Below are 17146 nucleotides of genomic sequence, written 5' to 3' on the forward strand. Positions count from 1 at the left end.
CTGAAATGCAGTACTTGGATGCAATCTCAAAATGACAGAATGATCTATTCATTTCCAAGGCAAACCATTCAATATCACGGTAATCTAAGTCTATACCCCGACCAGTAATGCTGAAGAAGCTGAAGTTGAATGCTTCTATGAAGACCTACAAGACCTTATAGAACTAACAGCCAAAAAAGATGTCCTTTTCATTATAAGGGACTGGAATGCAAAAGCAGGAAGTCAAGAAACACCTGGAGTAATAGGCAAATTTGGCCTTGGAGTACAGATGAAGCAGGGCAAAGGCTAACAGAGTTTTGCCAAGAGAACGTACTGGTCATAGCAAACATCCTCTTCCAACAACACAAGAGAAGACTCTACACATGGTTATCACCAGATGGTCAATATTGAAATCAGATTGATTATATTCTTTGCAGCCAAAGATGGAGAAGCTCTACATAGTCAGCAAAAACAAGACCGGGACCTGACTGTGGCTCAGATCATGAACTCCTTATTTTCAAATTCAGACTTAAATTGAAGAAAGTAGGGAAAACCACTAGATCATTCAGGTATGACCTAAATCAAATCCCTTATGATTATACAGTGGAAGTGAGAAACAGATTCAAGGGACTAGATCTGATAGACAGAGTGCCTGATGAACTATGGATGGAGGTTCGTGACATTGTACAGGAGACAGGGATCAAGATCATCCTCAAGAAAAAAAAATGCAAAAAGGCAAAATGGTTGTCTGAGGAGGACTTATAAATAGCTTAGAAAAGAAGAGAAGCTAAAGGCAAAGGAGAAAAGGAAATATATACCCATCTGAATGCAAAGTTCCAAAGAATAGCAAGGTGAGATAAGAAAGCCTTCCTCAGTGATCAGTGCAAAGAAATAGAGGAAGACAATAGAATAGGAAAGACTAGAGATCTCTTCAAGAAAATTAGAGGTACCAAGAAAATATTTCATGCAAAGATGGGCACAATAAAGGACAGAAATTGTATGGACCTAACAGAAGCAGCCGGAAAAGGCAATGGTACCCCATTCCAGTACTCTTGCCTGGAAAATCCCATGGACCGAGGAGCCTGGTAGGCTGCAGTCCATGGGGTTGCAAGGGGTCGGACACGACTGGGCGACTTCACTTTCGCTTTCCACTTTCATGCACTGGAGAAAGAAATGGCAACCCACTCCAGTGTTCTTGCCTGGAGAATTCCAGGGACGAGGGAGCCTGGTGCGCTGCCGTCTATGGGGTCACACAGAGTTGGACATGACTGAAGCAACTTAGCAGCAGCAGCAGCAGCAGCAACAGAAGCAGATATTAAGAAGAACTGGCAAGAATACACAGAAGAAGTATACAAAAAAGATCTTCACGACCCAGATAATCATGATGGTGTGATCACTCAACCAGAGCCAGACATCCTGGAATGTGAAGTCAAGTGGGCCTTAGAAAGCATCACTATGAACAAAGCTAGTGGAGGTGATGGAATTCCAGTTGAGCTATTTCAAATCCTAAAAGATGATGTTGTGAAAGTGCTGCACTCAATATGCCAGCAAATTTGGAAAACTCAGCAGTGGCCACAGGACTGGAAAAGGTCAGTTTTCATTCCTGTCTCAAAGGCAAGGCCAAAGAATGCTCAAACTACCGCACAATTGCCCTCATCTCACATGCTAGTAAAGTAATGCTCAAAATTCTCCAAGCCAGACTTCAACAGGACATGAACTGTGAAGTTCCAGATGTTCAAGCTGGATTTAGAAAAGGCAGAGGAACCAGAGGTCAAATTGCCAACATCTGCTGGATCATGGAAAAATCAAGAAAGTTCCAGAAAAACATCTACTTTTGGTTTATTGACTATGTCAAAGCCTTTGACTGTGTAGATCACAACAAACTGTGAAATTCTGAAAGAGATGGGAATACCAGACCAACCACCTGACCTGTCTCCTGAGAAATTTGTATGCAGGTCAGGAAGCAACAGTTAGAACTGGACATGGAACAACAGACTGGTTCCAAATAGGAAAAGGAATACATCAAGGCTGTATATTGTCACCCTGCTTATTTAGCTTATATGCAGAGTACATCATGAGAAACGCTGGGCTGGATGAAGCACAAGCTGGAATCAAGATTGCTGGGCGAGATATCTATAACCTCAGAAATGCAGATGACACCATCCGTACGGCAGAAATTGAAAAGGAGCTAAAGAGCCTCTTGATGAAAGTGAAAGAGAAGGGTGAAAAAGCTGGCTTAAAACTCAACATTCAGAAAACTAAGATCATGGCATCTGGTCCCATCACTTCATGGCAAATAGATGGGGAAGCGATGGAAACAGTGACAGACTTTATTTTTTGGGCTCCAAAATCCCTGCAGATGATGACTGCAGCCATGAAACTCAAAGACATTTGCTCCTTAGAAGAAAAGTTATGACCAACTAGGCAGCATATTCAAAAGCAGAGACCTTCCTTTGCCAACAAAGGTCCATTTAGTCAAAGCTATGATTTTTCCAGTAGTTATGTATGTCTGTGAGAGTTGGACTGTAAAGAAAGCTGAGTGCCAAAAAATTGATTCTTTTGAACTGTGGTGTTGGAGAAGACTCTTGAGAGCCCCCTGGACTGCAAGGAGATCCAACCAGTCAATCTTAAAGGAAATCAGTCCTGAATATCCATTGGAGGGACTGATGCTGAAGCTGAAACTCCAATTCTTTGGCCACCTGATGCGAAGAACTGACTCATTTGAAAAGATCCTGATGCTGGGGAAGATTTAAGGCGGGAGGAGGAGGGGATGACAGAGGATGAGTTGGTTGGATGGCATCAGTGACTCAGTGGACATGAGTTCGGGCGGACTCTGGGAGTTGGTGATGGACAGGGAGGCCTGGTATGCTGCAGTGCATGGGGTCTAAAAGAGTTAGACACAATTGAACAGCTGAACTGAACTGAACTGTCTGAATTTTTCTAACGATTCATCAATGTTAACACACATCTTCTTTTAAAACTGGAAGGTAGTTCTGGATTGGTTAAGGCAATATTGGTCATACACTATTATGAATTATCAAATGAAGATGAATTTCTGACTGAGGATCTCACTCAGGGGATTCAAGAAAGAGACTTCAATAGAAACAAAAGGAAGGCAGGTTATTTTGAAGTAAATGGGAAAGGAGAGAAGGGAAGATGTCAAATACAAACTGCAAAATTTTAAGGGTTGCTCCAGACTCATCCTGTGCTAAGAAACGGAAAAGCGTTTTGTTTTCTCCAATTCTCTGCTTCCAACACTCCTCCGTCTTGGCTTTGGAACTGGACTAGTAGCATCAGTTCAGTTACAGTGTGGGTTAAATCAGCTTCCGCAGGACAGTCTGGGAAACTACCCGTATCTCTGCTTCTGTGGGGAAATGCATTCTGAGTTCCAAATAACTGACCCACTGACTTCTGGAATCGACAGTAAATTAAGGGCTTCCTGTACATGCTACTATATATATATATATATATATATATATATATATATAAAATGTTTGTTACAGGGATAAACCAATAATTCTTTGATGATCAGTCTCTAGATAATGGTCCTGTTTTGTTTTTGTTTGGCCTCATACAATGTGTGATTTAGGAGACTTGCTCTTCTAGAAAGCTCTGTTGCTTCCAAGTTCCTGCTTTACAAAAAAAGTAAAAGCAAAAGTGTCTCTTGAATAGCATTTTTGAGAGATAATTTCACATTAGCTTTTAGTTGTGCCTAATGATATGAAAAGCAATATTTGTACACTGTAAAGTATTTTTTGAGAGTAAAAAAAATTAAAAAAGAACTGATCTTTTGTGGATAATGTATTGAAATGAAATAAACCTGTACATGGGAAAACAGAAGATTTGGTTCTTTTTCAAATAGCCAATCTGTGTGAGCAAACGAGTTATCGTCTTGGGGACTTTAATCTTAGTCATTTTCGTTATGAGTAAAATGCTCATACTAAGCTCTGAGATAAAATATTTTAAGTTGTTTTGATATATGGATTAAGTAAATACAAATTTAGTTTCACTTATCTAATACATAAGGCTTCCCAGGTGGCTCAGTGGTAAGGAAGCTGCCTGTCAAGCAGGAAATGTGGGTTTGATCCCTGGGTGGAAAAGATCCTCTGGAGAAGGAAATGGCAACTCACTCCAGTGTTCTTGCCTGGAGAATTCCATGGACAGAGGAGCCTGGCGGGCTACAGTCCGTGGGGTCGCAAAAGAATCAGACACAACTAAGCGACTAAATGACAACAACAATCAAATACATATTTACTGAATGCCTGAGAAGAGCTGAATCAAAGTGAGGGTTGAAGGCTGAGGAAAGAAACATCCAAAAACGCTACTTTATTTTGCTTAATAATATTATGAAGATAATGGGTGATGTCATGCAAGGCAGAATTTTTAACAACATTTAAATCAGCTAAAAGTATTATCAACTTCTTCTCAAAGCTGTCATTACTATTCTCTTTAGCATACTTTCCTATTATTCCTGAACCTTTAAACTGACTGATCTGTCTAAAGACCAAAGATGGGATGTTTTTTGAATCCTTTAGTTTCACCTCCTTCTCCACTTGCTTGATCTGCTCTGGTGCTAAGCCAGCTTTTCTCAACCTTGACACTATTGACATTTTGGGTCAGAAAATCCTTTGTTGTGGGGGCTGTTCTGTACATTGTAGAATGTTTAACAGCATGCCCTTTCCTCTACCCACTAGATGCCAGTAGCCCTTGCTCCCCTGTTGTGGGTAGCCATTCCCTTCAAGGGATCTTCCAGACCCAGGGATCAAACCCTAGTCTCCCACACTGCAGGCAGATTCTTTACTGTCTGAGCCACCAGGGAAGCCCTATAACCCTGTGATGTGTCTTTAATTATAGAACTATGGTATCTTGAGTGATCACTTCATTTCTAAACACAATGTAACAGACTTTCTTCCTGGCTTGCAGTATTACTTCAAAATCAAGCCACAAGCACCCCCCTTTCTCTCTTGCAGTTTTTCCAGATTTTCTTTTCAAAGTGAACCATAAATGGTCCACTCCTTAAGCTTACATCATATTCTTTTGTCCCTGGCACCTAGACCACTGAAAAAAAAATGTCATTTGGAGTCATCCCAGTAAGTTTATTATCAAGCATCTCACTGCATAATTTCTAAGTGAGCTCTTGCCAATTGTACACTGTAATGTTTTGATGAATATCCTCCTTTCAAAGGTTCTATGATTTGTCCTACTCTACTAAGACGTTGACATGCGGCTTTTCTTTCTTATTTTGAGACGTTTGTAATTGGCTTTTGATATCTTTGGCAAGCTCACAGAAGACAGAGCAATCTGATGGTTTGTCTGACTTTTTATCTTTCTTCTGCTATTGAAACAAGATTATTTTTTTCCCTTTAAGAAATAATACATTTTAACTTCTTGACATTTTCAGAAATTTGCTGATATAAACATTTTCATTTTATAATGCTCATTCCTGACCAGGACTATTGAATTCTGGACCCTTTCTAGTCCCATAACTCAAGAGAAAACATTTTAAAAATTTACTAATTCAATTTCCAATTTACCTCTCAGCCATGATGATGGATTTTCTTTCATCACAATCAATTGGTTTTCAACTCTGTTATCATTTCATTCAATATTATACTTACATCATATAAATACATTACACTGGTATGAACCTGGTTTTAAATCCAATTGGTACAAAATATTATATATACTGTACAAGTTTAGGCAAGTTACTTAGATCTCTGAGCCTCAATTTTCCCATCTGTAAGAGTGAGATCATATTTTCTTTGCTTATTTCTCCTATTTTTTGCTTATTTTGTGAGAATTAAAAGAGACATGTAAAAAGGTTTTGTGGACTTTAAAACATGTAAAACGGTTTTGTGGACTTTAAAAACTATCTAAATATAAAGTTTTACTGTTATTTCTTTCTGATTACCTTCCTTCACCTCCCCCAACTCTATCCCAGGCATACTTAGCACTATACCCACAGCTAACCACTCTTCTTTCTTTCAAAATCATCTAAGATTTTGCTTTGCCCACAACCCTTCATTTGTAAGTGATGAATGAAAAACTCATATTGAAGGTGAGTAAAATAGGACATACATAAGGGAAAATAAGATAAAATGAGGAAAGAGCATGCTTGAGCAAGTTTAAAACGCATATATGATTGTTTTAAACACACATATAATTATAATATGTCTCCAATTCAAATAAAAATCCTCTAAAGGGCTGATAATAAAAGATATCATTAGAATTTTCTTAGTTTCAAAGTAGTTTATCAATTAATGGAATATAAATATTCAATTATTTCATATTTCACATGAGATTATTATATAATCAAAAATTAAATGTAATACTTCTTTAGAAGTATTTTTAGTAATTTTGCACTGTATTTCTGACTCTTCTTAACTGAACTCTGAACTCTTCTAAATCTGAGCAATTACCTTTTCCAGTTCTTGATCCTGCCGATTCATTAGTGTTTTCCAATGTTCATAAAGCTCTACATCTTTGGTCTGAATATCCTTCAAAGTCCCTTCTCTTAGAACACTTCCATCTTTCATGGCTATGATCTAAGGAAAGCATATATTAGAATTACGACAAAAATCCATAATTGGCCAATTGAATTATATTTATCTCAGGAAGCATTTATATAGCTGTAATATAAAAATTCTTTTCAACTCTTACCCAGTCAGCATGTGTTAGATATTGTAATTTGTGAGTCACAAGAACAAGTGTCCTCTTGTCATCTTGGAGAAATTTCAAAATTCCTTCCTGCATTAGGTGATCACTCAAGTGAATGTCCAAGGCAGAAAATGGATCATCCTACAATAAGTAAAATGGAGACATAATGAACAATTTTCATATTTTCTTTGTAATGAAATTCCTCCAGAAAACAGAAATACAAATAACTAAAGGCAAATTATCCCACAAAATTCAATTTATAATAAACAGACTCTTAATAGCTTTAAATGACAAAAAGTTACTAAATTAAAAATGAGGATTTTATTTTCTCTTTCACCTTAAAAATAATGTTAAAAGTAAATAACAATATTTGGAGTGGTTTGAATTCTTATATATAGAATCTCCAAGTTCAAAAGCCAACATAACCTGACAACCTATAACAATAAACCAAAACAAAGAATATGATAGTGTTAAAGTTGACATCGATTCACTTTAGACATGAATAAAAACAGGCACAGACTCTGGACCAAGATGACAACATAGGAGGCTCCTGAATTTCCCTCCTGCCACGGACACACTGAATATACAGCTGCACATGGAGCAATTCCCTTTGGAAGAGATCCAGAAACTGAGTGATTTCTACATTTTAAGTGACAGAAAAATACATCAAAACAGGTAGGAAAGGTTAAGACACATTCTCATCATAAACCCCACCTCTGGAAAATTCACAAATACGTGGAGATAAAACAAGATGCTCCTGAACAACCAATGGAGACACTGAAAGAGGAAATCAAATAATATCTTGAAACAAATGAAAATGAGACACACTGCATCAAAACTTATGGGATGCAGCAAAACCAGTTCTAAGAGAATTTTATAGCAATGAATTCCTACATTAAGAAAAAAGAAAGACCCCAGAACACCAAGAAACTTGACACCTAAAAGACATGGATAAATTCCCAGAAAAAAAAAATCTACAAAAATTGAATCATGAAAAAATAGAAAATCTGAATAGATCAACTACTGGTAAGGGGATTGAATTAGTAATCAAAAACACCCCAACAAACAAAAGCCCAGAACCAGATGGTTTCATTGGTGAATTCAATCAAACATTTAAACTGGGATTTAAACCCATCCTTCTCAAACTTTTTCAAAAAATAGAAGAGGAAAGTATACTTCCAAACATTTTACAAAGCTAGTAATTCCCTGATATTAAAACCAATGATTCCCTGATACCAAAGACACCATACATACACAAAAAGAAAATTACAAACAAGTGTTTCTGATGAACACAGATGCAAACATCCTTGACGAAATATTAACAAGCCATATTCAACAGTCATTAAAAGATTCATACACCATGAATAAGTTGGATTTATTCCAGTGATGCAAGGATAGTTCAACATCTGCAAATCAATCAATATGATACACCACAATAATAAAATAAAGGATAAAAATCATATGATCAACTCAATAGAAGCACAAAATACATTTGCCAAATTCAACATTCAATCATGATAAAAACTTTGAATAGAATGGGTATAAAGAAAACATACCTCAACATAATAAAGATCATAGACAAGCCCACAGCTAATACCACACTCAATGGTGAAAAGTTGAAAGCTTTCCCCTTAGGATCAGGAATAAGACAAGGATACCCAGTCTTACCACTTTTATTCAACACAGTACTGAAAGTTCAATACTATGGGGCTTACCAGGTGGCTTAGTGATAAAGAATCTGCCTGGCAGTGCAGGAGATGTGGGTTTGATTCCTGGGTCAGGAAGATCCCCTGGAGGAAGAAATGGCAACCCACTCCAGTATTCTTGCCCAGGAAATCCCGTGGACAAAAGAGCCCAGTGGGCTACAGTCCACAGGGTCCAAAGAATTGGACATCACTGAGTGACTGGATCACAACAAACTGTGGAAAATTCGTAAAGAGATGGGACTATCAGACCACCTTACCTGCCTCCTGAGAAATCTGTATGCAGGTCAAGAAACAACAGTTAGAACTGAACATGGAACAACAGACTGGTTTCTAATAGGGAAAGGAGTATGTCAAGTTTGTATACTGTCACTATGCTTATTTAACTTATGTGCAGAGTATATCGTGTGAAATGCCAGGCTGGATGAAGCACAAACTGGAATCAAGATTGCTGGGAGAAATGTCAATAGCCTCAGAAATGCAGATGATGCCACCCTTATGGCAGAAAGTGAAGAAGAACTAAATAGCCTCTTAATGAAAGTGAAAGAGGAGAGTGAAAAAGTTGGCTTAAAACTCAACATTCAGAAAACTAAGATCATAGCATCTGGTCCCATCACTTCATGGCAAATAGATGGGGAAACAGTGGAAACAGTGACAGACTTTATTTTTGGGGCTTCAAAATCACTGCAGATGATGACTGCAGTCATGAAATTAAAAGACACTTGCTCCTTGGAAGAAGCGCTATGACCAACCTAGACAGCATATTAAAAAGAGACATTACTTTGCCAACAAAGGTCCATCTGTCAAAGCTATGGTTTTTCCAGTAGTCATATATGAATGTGAGAGTCAGACATCCATAAAGAAAGCTGAGCACCGAAGAATTGATGTTTTTGAACTGTGGTGTTGGAGAAGACTCTTGAGAGTCCCTTGGACTGCAAGGAGATCCAACCAGTCAATCCTAAAAGAAATCAGTCCTGAATGCTCATTGGAAGGACTAATGTTGAAGCTGAAACTCCAATACTTTGGCAACCTGATGTGAAGAACTGACTCATTTGAAAAGACCCTGATGCTGGGAAAGATCAAAGGCAGAAGAAGGGGATGACAGAGGATGAAATGGTTGGATGACATCACGGACTCGATGGACATGAGTTTGAGCAAACTTTGGGAGCTGGTGATGCACAGGGAAGCCTGGCGTGCTGCAGTGCATGGGGTCGCAAAGAGTCGGACACAACTAAGAGACTGAACTGAACTGAAATGAACCGAGTGACTGGGCACACATACCCTGGAAGTACTATGTCAGATCAATTAGTCAAGAAAATGAAATGGCATCCAAATAGGAAAGGAAGAAGTTAAACTGTCTCTATGTACAGATACAATGTGGAAAGAGTAGTCTCTTCAATAATGATATTGGGGAAAGTAGACAGCAGTGTGCAAAAAAAAAAAACACACCTGGGCCACTATTTTACATCATACACGAAAATGAACTCAAGTGGATTAAAGACACGAACCTAAGATCTGAAAACATAAAACTCTTAGAAGAAAACATAGTGGATAAGCTCTTTGATGTTGGTCTTGGCAATGTTTTTAAAATTTTAATACCAAAAACAAAGACAACAAAAGCAAAAATAAATAAACAGAACTATGTCAAACTAAAACATCTCAGTCCATTAATGAAAATCATCAACAAAATGAAAGGGCAACTTATGGAATGTGATGAAATGTTTGCAAATCATGTATCTTATAAGTAGTTAATGCCCCCCAAATATAAAAACCTCATACAAATCAATAACAAAATATCCAAACAATCCAATTAAAAAATGGTCAAAGGATCTGAATAGACATTTTTTCCAAAAAAGTGAAAAAATGGCCAAAAGGTATACATAAATAGTACTCAACATCATTAATTATCATTAATATTAATATTATTATTTATCTGGGAAATACAAATCAAAACCACAATGAGATATCACTTCATACCTGTTAGATTGGCTATTATCAAAAAGACAAGAAATAACTAATGTTGGTGAGAATATGGAGAAAAAGGAATTTTTGCATTGTAGTTGGAAATATAAATTGTTGCAGCCACCATGGAAAAAAGTATGGAGGTGTAAAGGCTAATTTGATAAAGTTTAATTAGAGTTTACAGCAAAATCTAAAACCTTTCAACTAATTGTTTGTACGGTCTTTATAGATAGATCTTTTAAAGATAGATGTAAGATCTTTATAGATAACAATGATGTCTCTTTCTCCTTTGTTTCCTTTGTACCCAGCACAGAAGATGGTTCTGATGACACTCATGAAACACGGATGGATGGATAGGAAGGAACGGAGGGAAGGAGGGAGGGAGACAAAAAGAGAGCAAAAGACCACACAGTAACTTGAGAGTAATAATTAAAAGAAGAAAAAAAAGAAACAGCTGATCACAAAAACAGAAAAAAAGGAAAAGTACTCAAAAGATACGAAGTTCTAGCTCATACTCTGTCACTTACCAGCCATTAGCTCTCAGGTAAGGCATTCCACCTTTCTATGTATAAGTTTCCTCTCTTCCCATGAGGAAACCACCTACCCTAGCAGCACCGTCATAAGAATCAAATGAGATAATACTGCGATTCAAAGTGCTTTGTGAATTTTTAAACAATCGAAGGGTAAAATATTTTTATCTAAGAGAGATTGTTCAAACACATGAATTTGAGTAAACTCTGGGAGTTGGTGATAGACAGGGAGGCCTGGCGTGCTGCAGTCCATGGGGTTGCAAAGAGTTGGACACGACTGAGCGACTGAACTGAATTGATTGATCAACAGTATTCTGTTGCTGCTAAAACATTATTCAATTTTAGGCTGCTATGAAGAAAGTATAATATTTAGATCATAAGCTCCATTAGTTTTAAGACTGTCTGAGTTGATCAGAGTGCATCTAGTACACGTTTTTTCAAAGGGACCCTAACAAACACTATTATACCCAGAATTAAGGGAAGTTATAAAGATAACATAACTGTTGAAGAATTAAAAATATTAAGCTTTCTCAGCCTACAGAAAAGTAAATTATGGCAAGTTATGACAATAATATTAAAATATTGAGTTATGGCCATATAAAAGAAATATATTTGCTGTTGCAGAAGCACAATGGAAGCCAATTAATGGAAAATATACAGAAGCAGATTTTAATCCCATAATAACTTTCCAATAATAAGAGCTATCTGAGGCAGGCAGAATAACAGTCCCCAAAGATGCCCATGTTCTAATTACCAGAACCTGTGACAATGAAATCTGAATGGCAGATGTGCCTTTGCAGATACAGGCATATCTCATTTTATTGCAATTCATTTTATTGTGCTTCACAGACATTGCATTTTTTTTTTTCAAATTGAAGGTTTGTGGCAACCCCGTGTCCAGCAAGTCTATTGCGCCATTTCTCCAACATTTGCTCACTTCATGTCTCTGTGTCACAGTTTGGTTGTTGATGCTGTTCAGTCGCTGAGTTGTGTTCAACTCTTTGCAAACCCACAGACTGCAGCATGCCAGACTTCCCTGTCCTTCACTATCTCCCAGAGTTTGCTCAAACTCATGTCCATTGAGTCAATGATGCCATCCAGCCATCTCACCCTCTGTCGTCCCCTTCTCCTCCTGCCTTCAATCTTTCCCAGCATCAGGGTCTTTTCCAATGAGTCAGTTCTTTGCATCAGGTTGCCAAAGTATTGGAGTTTCAGCTTCAGCATCCAGTCCTTCCAATGCATATTCAGAGTTGATTTTCTTCAGGATGGACTGATTTGATCTCCTTGCAGTCCAAGGGACTCTCAAGAGTCTTCTCCAACACTATAGTTCAAAAGTATCACTTCTTCAGCACTCAGCCTTATTTATAGTCCAACTCTCACATCCATACATGACTACTGGAAAAACCATATCTTTGAATAGACAGACCTTTGTTGGCAAAGTAATGTCTCTGCTTTTTAATATGATTTCTAGGTTTATCATAGCTTTTTTTTTTTCCCCAAGGAGCAAGTGTCTTTTAATTTCATGGATGCAGTCACCATTCACAGTGATTTTTGGAGCCCAAGAAAATAAAATCTGAAGTGATGAAAAATGAAGTGATGGGACTGGATGCCATGATCTTAGTCTTTTTAATGTTGAGTTTTAACAGGTTACTGCTAGATCCTGCTCTGTCTTTTATAGTGTTGTTTTCTGGAAATTTTGGGGGCAGGAATTCTTAGAGACATTAACCTGAAGTGCATTTCCAGTACTATGCCCAAATTCTACTTTCATACCCTGTAATGGATCCAGAATTTTGGAGTGGGAAACTCTAAAATGAAGCCACTTTCTGAAGATGTTCATTAGATGGAGTGAAAAGTTTAAAGGTCTGAGAACCAGATATACACATGGTTAACACATGCACAGAAGGAGAAGGCGGGGGAAGGATGGATTTACATAGCCTGCTGGTCTCTAGGCACTGTCTAGTTGTACACTAAGTGATTTTTGCTACAATCTGCTGGAGGAATAAAACTAGAGCAAATTCATAATCAATATAATCATCCATTTTTATTTGTATATCCATAGGTTATCAACCCAGGATATACTAGAGAATCATCTACAGAGCTTTTTTTAAGATACAGATTCTAGACTCTGTCTTTATAGATTATGATTTAGTAGATCTAGGCTGGTATCAAGATTTCTAAGAATAATTTCAGGAAACTTTACAGATAAACCTTAATCACAGCCTGAGTTGCATCCTTACTAACCCTTATGCCCACCAAAAGTATATTTTCCAGCCCCTCTTTCTACCAGCAAATATAAATGAGAAGACTTACAATCCTGTCCAGTTCATTCAGCACCATCCACACCCTTTCATCAATGATCCTCATGGTTTAAGAACTCATAGAAGCAATCATTTGGGAACCTCAGTCCCTCGGGGTCCTTCACTCACGTCTTACATACGTCTTACATGTTGATTTGATTTGTACTTTGAGGATTTGTTTTGCCTTAATTCTCTGTGATTTCACAAGTTAAATCTTTCCTTGAGTTACTTATTCTCCTTAAAGACTCATTTGTCCAGAGAGAAAGATGAAGTAGAAAGAAAGGGAAGACCATACATTCTTACCAAGAAGACAATGTTGGTATTTTGATAGAGAGCTCGGGCCACACAGATTCTTTGCCTCTGACCTCCACTCAGGTTGATGCCCTAGGGAAGAAATACCCAGTAACATCCACCATTTACAGTAGTAAATAATCTGCTAGTTAAAAAAAAATTCCCTAAAAATACAAACTTCTCTTTAAAAACCTTAAATTAATTTTAATTTATTTATTAAATAAATTTAATAAATTTATGTAGTTTATTAATTAAACAGTGATAACATCAGGAAGATAAAAACGCAAGCTTTCTAGTGGTCAACACTTGAATTATATTAAGATCATCTTTGACTGATAACGTTAATCTTCTTTTCACTCTGATAGTTGGCTCTGCTGCACAAAAATATTAATAACGAAAAACCAAAATGAGTGCTGAAGACTGGAAGTAATCTCGAAATTGTTTCTGGTTTCATGAATTGTGTCTGTAGTATGCTTAATACATGTCTCTTAAATTCAATATTATAAGTTGTGTTCAAGTGAGCTTCCCTGGTGGCTCAGAGGTTAAAGCGTCTGCCTGCAATGCAGGAGACCTGGGTTCGATCCCTGGGTCGGGAAGATCCCCCTGGAGAAGGAAATGGCAACTCACTCCAGTATTCTTGCCTGGAGAATCCCATGGACAGAGGAGCCTAGTGGGCCACAGTCCATGGGGTCGCAAAGAGTCGGACATGACTGAGTGACTTCACTTTCTTTCAAGTGAGCTATACAGCAGTATGCTTTTATAATCAAGTGTTAATTATACAAATGTGAAAAACTACTATTTACTGAGCACTTAGTATGTGATGAAACTCCAGTACTTTGGCCACCTCATGTGTGGCCATGACTCATTGGAAAAGACTCTGATGCCAGGAGGGATTGGGGGCCAGAGGAGAAGGGGACGACAGAGGATGAGATGGCTGGGTGGCATCACTGACTCGATGGATGTGAGTCTGAGTGAACTCCGGGAGTTGGTGAGGGACAGGGAGGCCTGGCATGCTGCAATTCATGGGGTCGCAAAGAGTCGGACATGACTGAGCGACTGAACTGAACTGAACTAGTATGTGATGAACTTCCCTGGTGGCTCAGATGGTAAAGAATCTGCCTGCAATGTGGGAGACCTGGGTTCAATCCTGGGTCGGGAAGATCCCCTGGAGAAGGCAATGGCTAGCCACTCCAGTATTCTTGCCTGGAGAATTCCTTGCACAAATGAGCTACAGTCCATGGAGTTGCAGAGTCAGACATGACTGAGCAACCAACACTTTAGTAAAATGTGTCAGGCTGCTGTATATGGCTTTCCATTCCTTATTTCTCTTATCATAGCAATATCAATGTATTGCTCTCCACATGGAAACTAAGGCTTAGAGAAGTTCAGGTCATGTTCTTAAACACTATACCATGCTGCAATAAAAAATAGCAATGAATAACACAAATGACAGAGTCAGACCAATCTCAACTGTCCCAGTGACTCTGACCAGGCAAGTTCTTTAACCTTTCTCTCCCCTGGTTTTCTCAGCTGCAATTTGCAGATAACAAACACCTATGTAACAGATATGTTGTAAAAGCAAATAATGCATATAAAGTCTTTTGCTTAGTATTTGACCCTATAAGAGTCAAACACTTTAGCCAACATTGTTATAAAGATTATATACAGGTATAAATATTTTTCGGCTAGTTGGAACAGTATGACGTCAATGTAAAACCTGTTTATACAAAGCAAAAGGAACACTTTAACAAGAATAAATGGATGTTGACAAGAGTGGGAAAAGTTGTCGGAAGCAATCTTGGTTTCCAAACCAATTTAAAGTAAACTCCAAGTTAAGTAAAAATACATTTGATCAAAAGCAGGGACTGGTTCTTTTCCCTTGAGAACTCCTGAGTGGCTAGCAAAATGTGAAGTTCATGTTAGTTACTCAACACATCCTTAAAAGAGTGGCATCGAGAATTCCTATGCTTCTGTTTCTAGAACTTGTCACTAGGAAAACATAATTCCGGTGCTCTCAGATTTTTTAAATTTTCCATTAAAGGTTAAAGATAACTGGAAGACTTTTCTGGATTTGTGTTCATTGTGTAATTACACTACACATAGCTTACCCTCTCTCCAATTTCAGTTTGGTCTCCAAATGGTAGTAAGTCGATATCTGGTTGAAGAGAACAGGCGTCTGTGACTGCTTTGTACCTGTGGAAGAGGTGGTTTTAAGTTTTTACATCATGATTAATATACTGCCCATAAACCAAGTCCCAGGTTCAATGTCTCGGAAGCTGAAATAAAACACTTATTGAAGAATTTAGTATATTCTAGCCTCTACATTAGGCTTGTAGATACAAAGACAAATAGATATTGGTTCCCACTCTTGTAAAACTATTGTATAGCACAGGGAACTATATTCAATTTCTTGTAATAACCTATAATGGAAAATAATCTGAAAAAGAATAGATATACATACAACCAAATCACTTTGCTGTGCACTTGAAACTAACATGACATTGTTAATTAATTATACTTCAATGAAAAATGGTTAAAAATTAAAAAACAGCTATTAAATGTGGCAGAAAATTGACACAGAAACATACGATACAAATGTACCTTGTTAGGTACTGTAGATGGGTAGTTACAAAGTGCTCCTAGAATATGCAGGAAGGAATGACTAAGAAATCAGTGACATCTTTGCAGAGGAGGTGATTTGTGAGGTGTCTGCAGAAAGATGAACTGTAATTTCCCAGGAATGACAATGAGGGGAGAGAGAAAGGAACTGTATGACAGTGGACAAGTTCATGGTATGCGTGAAGGATAAGAGGAGCCTCACTGGGGCTAGAGCATGGGTTATGGGGCGGGGGGAAGTGGGGACAGGGGAGAGGAATCTGTGTCCACACTCATGATGCTGAAGAGAGAAGAAAACAGAAATCGATAAGGACTGACATAAAGTTGACCTAAGGCTGGATCCGGAAACTGGGGTTGACTGGAAATTCAAGGAAGCATGGAGACTGGGAATTCTGGGGAAAATATCAATGGTTTCATTTTCTCAATCACCTGGTCTTAAAATATTTGAGTGATTTTGTTTTTAAATTGGGGTATAGGTGCTGTACAATGTTGTGTTAATTTCTACTGTACTACAAAGTGAACCAGCTATGTGTACGTGTGTATCTTCTCCCTCTTTGTCCTGCATCCCATTCCACCTCCATCCCACCCATCTAGGTCATCACAGAGCACCAGGCTGAGCTTCCTGAGCTACACAGCAGCTTCCCATTAGCTATCTGTTTTAGACATGGTAGTGTATATATGTCAGTGCTACTCTTTCAATTCATCCCCCAGCTCCCCGCCACTATGTCCACGTATCTGTTCTCTAAATCTGAGTCTCTATTCCTGCCCTGCAAATAGGTTCATCTGTACCATTTTTCTAGATTCCATGTGATTCTTCCATTTTCTTCTCCCATTCTTATTCCAGAATGCTCTCTGTCAGCCATCTCTTTTTCTTCCATTTCTACAGTCACTGCCAAATACACACAACAAACACAGCATGCCCAAATCATGTGCCCAACAACCTTCCAAATGTCTTTTTGCTCCTAATTCAGATTCACCTTATATAAATCTGTCATGATATGGGCAAATTACATTTACTTTGTAAGTCCTCTTTCTAACACTTTGCTGGGCCTCTGGATTTATATTGGTTGGCTTCTAAGGCACTTTACTGCCCGTCTCAGCCTTCCTTCAC

The 17146-nt window shown here is 38.1% G+C and overlaps 1 protein-coding gene across 8 annotated transcripts in view; it reads right to left on the reverse strand.

The window, feature by feature from the left end:
* The window catches only part of ABCC9 (ATP binding cassette subfamily C member 9), a 161269-nt gene that overhangs the window by 68799 nt on the left and 75324 nt on the right, over positions 1 to 17146 (reverse strand). For all 8 annotated transcript variants that reach the window (XR_008711663.1, XR_008711639.1, XR_008711662.1 and 5 more), the window contains 4 exons: positions 15528 to 15612; positions 13432 to 13512; positions 6640 to 6777; positions 6399 to 6524 (listed from right to left, as the gene is read on the reverse strand). Coding sequence is in view for 4 of the 8 variants with exons in the window: in XM_055571680.1 (XP_055427655.1) it covers positions 6399 to 6524; positions 6640 to 6777; positions 13432 to 13512; positions 15528 to 15612 (430 nt within the window). In the remaining 4 variants the exon portion in view is untranslated. The remainder of the gene's footprint in view (positions 1 to 6398; positions 6525 to 6639; positions 6778 to 13431; positions 13513 to 15527; positions 15613 to 17146) is intronic.

Source organism: Bubalus kerabau, chromosome 1 (genome assembly GCF_029407905.1).
Source record: "Bubalus kerabau isolate K-KA32 ecotype Philippines breed swamp buffalo chromosome 1, PCC_UOA_SB_1v2, whole genome shotgun sequence".
Classification (NCBI taxonomy): domain Eukaryota; kingdom Metazoa; phylum Chordata; class Mammalia; order Artiodactyla; family Bovidae; genus Bubalus; species Bubalus kerabau.